General features: G+C 38.4%; 1 protein-coding gene across 1 annotated transcript in view; it reads right to left on the reverse strand.

Moving 5' to 3' along the window:
- TRHDE (thyrotropin releasing hormone degrading enzyme) overlaps positions 1–12,287 on the reverse strand; it is a gene marked incomplete at its 5' end in the record, with an annotated part of 329,097 nt that overhangs the window by 105,555 nt on the left and 211,255 nt on the right. Inside the window, one exon of the mRNA XM_084636899.1 lies at positions 1,015–1,080. Coding sequence (XP_084493025.1) covers positions 1,015–1,080 — 66 coding nt within the window. The remainder of the gene's footprint in view (positions 1–1,014; positions 1,081–12,287) is intronic.

A 12,287-nucleotide genomic window follows, 5' to 3' on the forward strand; every position in this document is an offset into this window, starting at 1 on the left:
CTTATTCTAGTTTAATACAGAAACTCTAGAAAAAATACAATTTTAAATAGGTGGAATTAAATCGGGTGGAATTTCAGCTGGAATACAATAAACCCGACAGAAATGGAAGACTCACACCTCATGGGGAGAGAGACTGCAAGCAAGTGAAGGATGGACAGAGACAGCTCTCTCTGCAACCAAGAAATGCCTCTAACTTCCTGCCAATGCTGGAACAGGGACTGAGTGACCCCTAGTGAATCCAAGCAAATCCCAGGAAGAACCCCTTAGAACTCCGTCTGCATGTGAGACATCTTGAGAATGTAGAGGATGACAACAGATATGCTGATAGGTAGGGGAATATGGAATTTTAATTCCCACCATTAACAGGTTTGACATATCCAATGTGACAGTAGTTGCTTATGGCCCAGAATGCAGTCACAATCTTGTGCCTGTATGTTTGCTGTGAGTTCTACTGTTCTTTGACTAATATGCACTTTTGATCACTGAGAATTTGCCCCAAAGGCTTTAACATAAGCAAAGGAAAAAGTAAGAAACTGCACAGAATAAGCAAGGGTGGCTTTCAGTACCCTTGTAACCACCTGCAGCTGGTCTAAGGACATCAAATAATAACAGTTGACACCAGAAAATACAATGCCCAGCTTTAAGCCTTTACAAGGTCTGTCCTTCCGACAAATCAGGAATATTTACTTATCAAAAGCCTATTCAATACAAATGCCAAAGCACCGCATTTTCCTGCTCTTTCCTACTTACAGACCTTATCCTGCTCCCACTGAAGTCAATGGGAGCAGGCCTTCCCTTTATTTGATGTCAATGATATAACACAAACAACTGAAAACATGTTTTTTTATGTTGACGCTTTCTGTGAACCCAAACGGTACTTCTTAGCATTTATTTTTAAATGTGCTCTTGGGCTTAGGCATTTCAATAGGCACTATTCTCTTCCAACCTCGGCATAAAAACACCACTATGGCTTCCTGCTTTTCTCTCAGTGTATTAGGCTATATAGTACTTTACCTCTGACAGGGTATTCCAGAGATCATTTCTGGCTGCATTGCCATACTTGTGAATTGTCAAATAGTCCTACAAAAAATAAAACAAAAATACAAATCAGAAGTTACTGTATACAGGCCAAATAATTACAGCTGTGAATCACTGCTAGTATCAGTTAAATTACATAAATGTTTTCATTTGTTGGAAATCTAGCAATATACAATATGTTCATCCTCAGGGAGTCAATAAATATTTTCTGGAGACTGTTTACAATATATTAAAAATAGAAGATTAAATAAATCCCAATGGAAAAACAAACCAACAATCCCTAGTAAGTTTACATACAGCATTCAGAGTTTTACCTTTTCTAACTAATTTATCAAGATTAGTGTTTCCTATTTACTTTTTAAACACTTGTATAGCCTCTGCATCTGTTTCCAGGCAATTCATGGCAATGAAAGAGGCAAATGTCTAAAACAAAGCTCTACTGTTTATTTTAGCAGGTCATTCTGTGGCTAATGTCAAGGACCCACACACTCTGATGACAGCTAGATCTGTTATAAAGTATTTAACCAAGAAATAGGCCATCAGAGCCATTTCCTCATATCTAGTGGGGTTTTGCGGACAGGTGTTTTCCCTTATGATTAAATGCAGAAATAGATAATATTGTTAACTCAGGCTCTAGCATGATATCGTAAAAAGCTTTTCCACATGGGAAGCAACAGAAAATGTGCACGTCACATAAAAGGGGTGCCTATAGTGGAAGAGTATGTGTTTGTGAGCACGTGATCTGAGAATATCTGATAGGGCTGTAAACTGAAGTTTTCTGTTTTTTCAGCCACAGTTGATTATCCATGTTTCCCCTTCAGTAATGAAAAGGCAAAAAAGTAGGAAAAGCCACTCTCCCAAAGGAATGAGGAGTAGCCCATAACAGCTCTTCAGTCCCAAGCCTCTGAGAAGGAGAGGCTGCCAAATATAAAAATGATGTGTACTTGAGGTCAGAGGTATATCCTACAAGATCTCACCAAATAAAGGTAATTCCCCATATTAATTTTTAAATATATCTCTGGATTAGGCCTGGACCTTCCTGGCATAAAATATTTTCATTTTTATGTGTTAAGCTCTAGGCTACCCTATCAGATTCATGCCTTACTATCTCCCTACAGAATACATAGACAATCATAGATTTGAAATTCAGAAGTGATTATTGGAACAAACTAAGTCTTCTGCAATTGGACTGGGAGATTAAAGCAAAAAAACCTTATAAAATCAAAGGGTTCCCTGCATTAGAATTTCCATCATCTACACTTTATACAATGGTAGGAGACAAACCCTAATTTACAGCACAAAGGTAAAACTGAGGAAATTTTGCTGACTGTGTCATTTGTGCTTTGTGTGAAGTACGATACTATGGGAATAATTAGTGTTTGGAAAGCAAATTTCCTGATGTACCAATTGTAGCACCTGTGACAGATTTAGCTTCTGTCAGCCAACTCATATTACAACAAGCAGCAACTCCCATTTAATCACAGGCTAGAAAAGCTAAATGAGAACACTGGCTCCGTTAACTGCAGTGCCTTGTCTTAACGATGTCATGAAAATAACAGTTGGAAAAAGACAACGTTATAGAGGCTTCACCAATACATTGTGCTTCTGTTTTGTCTAAAAATATAGAGTCTTCTGAGACAGTTAAATATCCAACAGCATCCAAAGCTAATCAGGTTGCACTGTAAATTAAAAGACTAAAACAGGTATACAAAAAAGTCAGAGTAGGTAAATAAACAACAAATACACATGCACATTTTAAAGTGGTCCTAGACAATACAGTTTCCATGAATTCTTCTGTTATTTGTTTACAGGGTTTGTATGTAATAAAATAAGGCAGTGAAACAGTTTGAGAATTTACTCAACAGAGCCAAATAATCTTGTTTACCAGTCTACGACCAGACATCACATTTGGCTTGAATTTTATATTCAGAAAGACTGCAAAGAGAGGCAAATGCTTTCATCCTCTTCCTCTGGCTTTTGACTCACAATATGCAGGTTGATTGGTTTGGATAGACCTCTCCATTTCCAGTTCAGAATTTATTATTTTTGATTAAACATTTTATTGGGTGAAGAAAAACAAAACGAAAAAGGAATGAGACTACAATATAAAACTATATTCCTCACCTGATATAATACTATTTTACATTTTTTCCACTGCTTTAGAGCTAGATTGAGGCTTTGGGTACAGCTATGAGCAAGGGGTGGTATATAAGCATTACCTCTCCATTTTCTTCCTGCTTCACCTGACTCTGGTGAGGGGACAGAGGAAGAATGCTGGCTTATACCAACAGTAATTACAACCCCTACCTTCCAGCTAAACTGCACTGGCTAAGGCGTAGTGAGATGCAAGCCAAGGCCCTGTCCTCTCCCCACCCATCTGCTTTGTGGAAAGATCAAACAGGCACCCAGTATCTGCTCCTGCATACCCACACTCAAGGTCTTGGTCGCTCACAGGGGGTTATAAGGTATTCATTGTTCTCCTGTGTGGGTGTGTAAGCCACAATCTGGCCCTTATACTGTAAGAAAAAGATCCAAATCAGAAAGCAAAGAGAAACAAGCAAAAGAAAAAGAGAAACAAATCACAGAAGACAAGGGACAGATGACAGCCAAAATATGGCAGCCCAGATCTAAGCTGCACTCAGCACAGTTCAGAAGGGGAGGTGCTAAAGAGGCAATAAGCTACCTTCTCAGACAGACACATTCTTGTGACTATCCTGCTGCCACCAGGCTGGTCCCTGACACAAAGTTGAACAGTCTATCACCTAAAAAACGTGTCTCAACACCTTGGAATTGTTGGGTGTATAGGGATACCTTAACCACCCCACAACTCTCAGACACACCCCCAGTGCCAGGTGGCAGGAGAGAGTTACACAGAAGCCTTTGGTGCCAGCCTTATACCTATGAGGGTTCCTTGACACTGTGGAAATCCACCCCTAGTCAGTTTAGATGGTTTTAATCCTGATTTTCACCATAGGAGCTGTGCAAAGAAGACTCAAGACAGCCAAAGACCTTGCCCAACATGCCATACAAATGAAATACCAAACAAAAGCAGAAAACTGACACTGATATATATATATATATATATATATATATATATATTTTGCCGATCTTTAGCTCTAACTCTCTTCTGAAATGAGTCTGTCCTCAACATCTTCCCTTTATAACTTTTTAATATGGAGCTACTCCTTGCAAGATAGAAGGATTATAATAATGAAATACGATATATGTGTGTTACTAAAAACTAAACAGAATCAATCATTGCTGGTAGTATGTAAGTTTTTGTTTCAGCTGGGCCTGTTTGGCAAAATAATATTATCGTAATCATTCAAATACCCAAAAGACACCAAAGATCAACCATATCAAAGGAACAAGCTGAAACAATTACCACACAAGCAGGTAAGATCTTGCAAAAGAAGAAGTAAACTGTAATTCTAATGTTTTGTCAAATAATAGACTCAGTCTCTAAAGAAAATTGTAAAGCTTAAATGGTTTGGAAACTATGTTAGCACCTGAATATTGAGGCAAGTGGCTTGAATATTAGAAGATGCAGAAAGCACAGTAAAAAGTGCTAAAAGATTTTGACAGATATTTGTAGTAACAGCATTATTGATTAAACTTACAGGCCATTTATTGTGTTAGTTTTTTAAAAAGCTGGTTACTCGTATTAAATAAGGGCTTTATCCCAACACAATCCAGGCTTTCTCAGTATTGCTAAGGCATTGAACCACTTCAGTTAGAAAAAATTGAACTAATTCCACCATCCAGGAATGATAACACTTATAACTAATAAAAGATGGTGACTGATACATACCTGGACGTGGAAATAATATAAAAGGTGGAAAAGATAATGTATGTCTTTCTCTCAGAAGAGAAGTGAGATCTACAGTTGGGAACTGAAACAGATACAAGTCAAATTCTGCTCTTAGTTTTATTTGTCAAGTTGATTGACATAAATGAAGTTACTCCAGATTTACACAGATGTAACTGAAATCAGAATCTGGTACACTATCTACAAGCTGAGAAACTCCACTTTTTCCACTTTGTTTCCTCAGAACAGCTGGACAACTACAATATAAGGAGAATACCATACATTCAAGATGGTTGTAAAATGATTTCAGAATAAGATTTCAGGACAGTAACATTCATCCAAATGCAGTCCATTTATACGCCACCATAGTCCTGGATTCACGCTCAACCCCCACCTCTGTCCATGTCTTTGATTCATACTGCTGCCCTCATCCACACCCTAAGCCTTGGATTTGCTCCTGTTGCACAACTACCTGTAGACTGATTATGCCATTGCCACACCTGCTTAATCTCTGACTTTAAGTAGAAAAAGTCTCTAGAACTCTGGCTCTCCAGAGTAATAAGTACCATTCTGCATGGAGTCCAGGAATGATTAGTAAACTTCACATCTGGCCATCCAACACATTCTAATGGAATGCTGACTCTGGTGGCACTCCACCTTCTTATTTTTGCCTCCTGGAGACTGCTAGCATCAAAGTTGTGACCTCAGGTTATCTTGACACCACCTGACACTCAAAGTAAAAAGTCTGGACAAGGGGTCAGGCTCTGTACGTGGCTTTGACAGAGTCTGACAGTTGAAAGTGACTGAGAATCAGTGATGGAGCATTGACAATACTACACAAAAGCTTAAGATATTTTAAAAGAGAGGAGGTCAAGATCAGTGAGTGCAGGAACTAGAGTATACAGGTGGGTCTGATATATTTTTATATGTGAGATATTGTACAAGAAAATAAACCCTGGATGATGATGAATAAACCTACCGAGAGGAGAGAACTGTTAGTATTAGCACCTGGGTCAGTCAAACTGCAGAGCTACCCCAACAGTGAGAGAAAACCATGGTCAGACCAATTAGCAAAGAGAAGGACAGCACTGCAGAACCAGCTCTAAGAAAGTTGGAAAATAGCATTTAGATCATCTAAACAGATCAGCCACTTCACTTTTAGTATCAGTTTTATTTGAGGCTACCTGAATATTGTTTCCAGTGAGTCTTGTTGGAAAATACCAGCCTGTGCAATATCAGATCCATAGATTACATTCAATCCATAGATTACATGTTAATATTCATGAGTGAATGTTACCAGAAGGAACAAAAATGGTGTTATCCTTGACACACTGTAATCTGCTGCTACATTAAAATGCATTCAGCATTTAGTTACTGGCCTGACACTTAGGCAAAAATAATTAACCAAATAACCCATGAAATATCATCCCACAAAAACGATGAGGAGTCCTTGTGACACCTTAGAGACTAACAAATTTATTTGGGCATAAGCTTTCATGGGCTAGAACCTACTTCATCAAATGCATGGAGTGGAAAATACAGGAGCAGGTATAAATACATGAAAAGATGGGAGTTGCCTTACCAAGTGTGAGGTCAGTCTACGGAGACAATTCAATTAACAGTAGAATACCAAGGGAGGAAAAATAACTTTTGTAGTGGTAATGAGAGTGACCCATTTCACACAGTTGACAAGAAGGTGTGAGTAACAGTAGGAGGAAATTAGCATGGGGCAAATCATATAGAAGTTCCAATGACTATTATATCTTCTCTCTATGCTTCTCATAATTGTACAGATATAATTGAACTCATCTGCTCAATCTGTGCCAAATAACAGTTTCTTTGGCCAACATTTTTAAAAATGATTAGTGATTCTGGTTGACTCAGCACTTTCTGAAAAACAGAAAGTTTCTCAGATCAGATACCCACAACAGAACCACTAACCCAGGAACTTATCCTTGCAACAAAGCCCGTTGCCAATTGTGCCCACATATCTATTCAGGGGACACCATCACAGGGCCTAATAACATCAGCCACACTATCAGAGGCTCGTTCACCTGCACATCCACCAATGTGATATATGCCATCATGTGCCAGCAATGCCCCTCTGCCATGTACATTGGTCAAACTGGACAGTCTCTACGTAAAAGAATAAATGGACACAAATCAGATGTCAAGAATTATAACATTCATAAACCAGTCGGAGAACACTTCAATCTCTCTGGTCACGCAATCACAGACATGAAGGTCGCTATCTTAAAACAAAAAAACTTCAAATCCAGACTCCAGTGAGAAACTGCTGAATTGGAATTCATTTGCAAATTGGATACTATTAATTTAGGCTTAAATAGAGACTTGGAGTGGCTAAGTCATTATGCAGGGTAGCCTGTTTCCTCTTGTTTTTTCCTACCCCCCCCCCTTGATGTTCTGGTTTAACTTGGATTTAAACTTGAAGAGTGGTCAGTTTGGATGAGCTATTACCAGCAGGAGAGTGAGTTTGTGTGTGTATGGGGGTGGGGGGGATGTGAGAAAACCTGGATTTGTGCAGGAAATAGCCCAACTTGATTGTCATGCACATTGTGTAAAGAGTTGTCACTTTGGATGGGCTATCACCAGCAGGAGAGTGAATTTGTGTGGGGGGGTGGAGGGTGAGAAAACCTGGATTTGTGCTGGAAATGGCCCACCTGATGATCACTTTAGATAAGCTATTACCAGCAGGACAGTGGGGTGGGAGGAGGTATTGGTTCATATTCTCTCTGTATATATAAAGTCTGCTGCAGTTTCCACGATATGCATCTGATGAAGTGAGCTGTAGCTCACGAAAGCTTATGCTCTAATAAATTGGTTAGTCTCTAAGGTGCCACAAGTACTCCTTTTCTTTTTCCAAAACCACTAGTCATTTTTAAAAACCTTGGCCCTAACTTTTTTAATAACTGTTCTACAGAATTCTGTACCTCCTCTATTGGGATATCCTCTCTTTAAACCAGGTTTCTACCTCTCCCAACAGTGGCAGAGCATTTTCAATAATACTCAAACAAGTTCAATTTTCCACTAGCTGTACGGAGGTTACCACAAGTTTGGGCTTTAACCTGTCCGTTTTATTTATTTAATTAATTTATTAATTAATTTAAAGTGCCCTTCGATCAGTTACATATTTAGGTTACTTTCAGAATCAAAGAAGAACACACAAGTGTCAAGCAGAATTTAAACAAGGTTTGAAAGGCATGCTCATATCTTAGCTGCATCACTCAAGTGGTCATTACAACTACTGTCCTGCCTTCTCTTCAGGCCAGTTCCTCAGTAGGTGTAAATAGTCATAGTCAGTCAATGAAGCCAATGGAGCTAAACCAATCTAAACCAGCTGAGGATCCATCCCTTTATTTTTAAAGGGAATGTTTATATTTGTTTCCTATACTGCAGTGATATAATGCTTGTAATTATCAGCCATCAGAAAACATCCACTGTCATCATGTCATATCTGCAATTAAATCATTATATTCAAACAACAAGCTATAACTACTAATCATGAAGAGTGATACTGGAACATTACATGGAAATAAATCTTAATTCTCTCTTGAGCTAACACTACTGTATAAACCAGCATAATTATAGTATTTTTACTTTCCCCCTTTTCTTAGTTATCCAAAATACTTCCATATATTATGGAAATACTCAGATCTGCAATGCTAACATTTCTGGAGCTATGTGAATCAATGGGATTTTACTATTGATTTAAATGGGAACAGAATTCAGCCAATGCTGAGTGTTTCTGAAAGATCCCCCCCCGCCCCACCGCCCCTAGTGCCTCAAGTGCAATAGGCACTTGATGGCACATTAAAAGACAGGAGCCCTAAATAGCTTACCATCTAAGTTTAGGCATAACAAGAGATAATAACAGAAAAGTGTAGGAAAGGGAGAAAAAGTGTTATAATTAAGACTACAGAGTTCTCTGTTTTTCTAGATATGCATCTTGTTAGCAAAGAAAAGGGACCAGACTTCAGTAAGTGACTGGTGTATATCAGGAGTAATTCCTCTCAAATCAATATAGTTACACTATTGTGACTCCAAGGTGAGAGAAGAATCAGGCTCCTAAACTTTGCATCATACAGGATATATAATTTGTGAAGCCCTGGAATTGTGATAAATTAAATCTCATGTAAACGTGTATTTAAATTGCACAGATTCAAACCTCGTTCCCAAGCAGGTGCTAAGTGTCATAATACTTTTACATGTGCCCTGCCTGACTGGTAATTCTGGTTAAAAGGACCAGAATGGCTATATTCAGAGGTTTCTATCTCTTACAAAAGTCTAACCTCCCCTACTAGCTAATAATATGTAAAGGAGGACCCATTCTGGAATATGACAAAGGCAATTACAGTGTGGGGGCAAAACAATCTGCATTAGAAATCAACAGGGAACTATTAGAGGATGGCAGAGTTATTGCTTATAATAGTCTGATAGTGGCTGTTCTGCAGTAGGACACCTGCTAGCACATTAAGCTTTGCTTTAAGGAAAATGTATTTGATGTATTATTCGGTAGTGATGCTAAACAACTGAACTAAGGACAAGCCCCACAGAAATAAAGTATTGCTTGAAATTGAAGCGTAATATTTTACTGAATTTGTACATTAATTTTAGCTTTTTTGTTTTAAAGGAACAAAAAATTTTAATGGAACAAACATATTGTTCAGTAAGTATTTTTAAAATCCACACAAAAAAAGGGGAGGTATTTGAATGGCCCTTGTTAATTGAGACAGTCTCAGCTGATCACAACTCTTCATTAATCAGTGTCAGGAATAACTAACAATGCAGACAATTGCTCCACTGTACCTTTTCTATAATGTTCTTTCTACAGAAACCCCAGAACCTGGACTTGGAAAGAAACAATGTAACAATGCGTTCAGTATAACGATCTCAGCAGAACTCACCTGAGATAATTCACTAAGAGCATAATTTCTGTGTCACTACTGTATCTAGAAAATAACATCCTGGCAGATCTTTAAAGAAAGAATGAGTAGATGAGAAGATCATCAATTGTGAAGCTTCAACCATGTTTATCAGCTGTTTGTGGCTTCCTGTCAATCTGTGTAACATTTCTTCTCGGTGCTGAAGACTGTGATACACTAAAACTTCAAATACTGTTGCAAAATTTGGCCAAAGACTGAGAATAATGTCTTTTCTTTACATTGGATATTTCTATTTGTGCACAACTAATTTTGTTTGTTTGTTTAAACTGCTAAGAGCACTTTACCATTCTTTCCACCACTATCACAGAAAACAGGATTCTACAGCAAAAAAAAACCCAATATTGATATATTTCCTTTTTCAGGCTTTATGCCTATAGACTCTTTGCTTTGATTTACATCAACAAATTCCCGCATAGTAATTTTTGAAAATACATTTAGCTGTGCAATTACAGTGGCTGCCATTAAAAAGTCAACATTTGTCAAAAGATACAATAGAGTTACAATTTATGTCTTATTATAGCTATCAGGAAAAAGGTGGTATCTCAGATTCTGATGTGTGGTAATAGCTGGTGAACTTTGACTATTTAAGATCAACAACTGAATCTTCAGGAAAATGGTATGTAACAAGAGCTCAAGTGAAGTCTTCTTTTGTTCAGTATGGATCCAGCTTCTTTTTGAATTTTCTTCATTGGTCTGAATGGAAATGAAATTGCTTGTTCTGGTTTTAAGTGTGTACTATCTAACAAGACTTACAAGTAGCTCAATCCTGAAATCTTTGTGCTCGCAAAATCCCCATTAATTTCTAAGAAGCCAGTGGACATTCTGATTGTACAATGACTGTACGATCAGGCATCAAATGCGTACTTTTCTATACTGTGTATATTGCATTGTGCTGGTTCATAGGAACAGGGATGAGGTTGCGACTGAGCCCACATCAGGAAAAAATATAATTTTATTTGGAAAGAAAACATATATATTTTACTATATCTTAAAATAGCTAACTAGCTAGCTGATGTTATCTGAGAATTCATATCTATAGGTCTTTCTCTTAATAAGTCCTATAATAAAATTGTAGGAGAAAATAATAATAAATAGGTTTCACATGCAACAAAATATGAGAATGAAAGTCACTGAACACATGTCAAAAGGATACATATGTACTATATGCCCTACCATTGAGGCTAACATCATTGAGGAGGGAAGGCTGGGACTGGTTCAGCAAGGAGATTGGGAGGGAGGAGACTGAGGCAAGGAGCCAGGGCGGGAGTAGGTGGGAGACTGAGATTGGATGAAGGTCAAGGAAAGTAGGCAGTCAGGGCCTGGGAACCTGTAATGGGGAAGGAAGAGAGAGATCAGAAGAGGAGCTGGGGTGGGGGGAAGTGGGATTGGCTGGGCAAGGAGACAGAACTCGGGTGAGAAGCTGAGACTGGGACTGGAGAGAAGACTGGGAGGGGAAGAAACAGAACTGGGACAGGGAGAGCTTGGAGAGGACAAGCAAGAAGGGGTCAAGCTTTGGGGGAATGGCATTGGCAAGAAGAGTCTGTGCCCACTAGAGCATGCTCTCCTGGGACCACATACTGAACAATGAGGATAAAATAAAATATTGAATGAATGCTCATTACAGATGAACCGAATGACACAGAGGCACTATGGAGAAAATAGTAAGTGGTCACATGCATTATGTGACAGTGTCTAATTATATGCAAAAGGGGACCAAGTTATGGTTGCATAGGAAAACTTAATTCTGCCATTTCCTAACTTTTGAGTGCTTGACTTTGCAACCTTAGTAATGTTCTTTTAACAAATGTTTTGTGTTTGTAATATGTAGATAGGTTCTGATCCGAAGCCCACTGGAGTCAATTGAAAGACTCTCATTGACTTCAAGAGCCTTTGAATAGGCCAATAATATGCTACACATTTTTATATTTTATAGGAAAAAATATTAAATCAATAGTGTTTTATACAAGTCCTTCAAGGCTATATTTTTGCTTACCTACTTAACTCTTAAGAAAAAAGTACAAGTCCCTTTAAAGAAAAACTTTAGAGGTGAATTTGTTTAATTAGTATAATCTCAACATCAAGAGTGACAGATAGTGACTATATTAGAAATGGAGAGAGGTCAGAGAAGGCAGTAGGTGCTGGCACTCTTGTTGCCATTATTGCTCCCACATGATCTCGGACATGCAATGGTAGTGGGTCAGCTGTGACAACACAGGTGGGCCACCTGTATCTGGTGAAGGAGTGGTGTCACAGATAATGGCTTCCTGGAGCAAGAGGGGAGCATTCTGTATCAAAATTCCTTGCCTGTGCTGTTCCTGGGATGGCATGGCTATTCATCACCCCATACCAAAGCAAAAGCTCAATCTAGCAGTAAATATGTCTGATTTATAATAGTAACTTCCGATAAGAAGTGAGTTAATGGAACACAGATCTAGTAATGATCTAAATAATAGATAGCTAGTGTGACAGGGTTGGGC

Source organism: Lepidochelys olivacea, assembly GCF_965140295.1.
Source record: "Lepidochelys olivacea isolate rLepOli2 genome assembly, chromosome: 1".
NCBI classification, from domain to species: domain Eukaryota; kingdom Metazoa; phylum Chordata; order Testudines; family Cheloniidae; genus Lepidochelys; species Lepidochelys olivacea.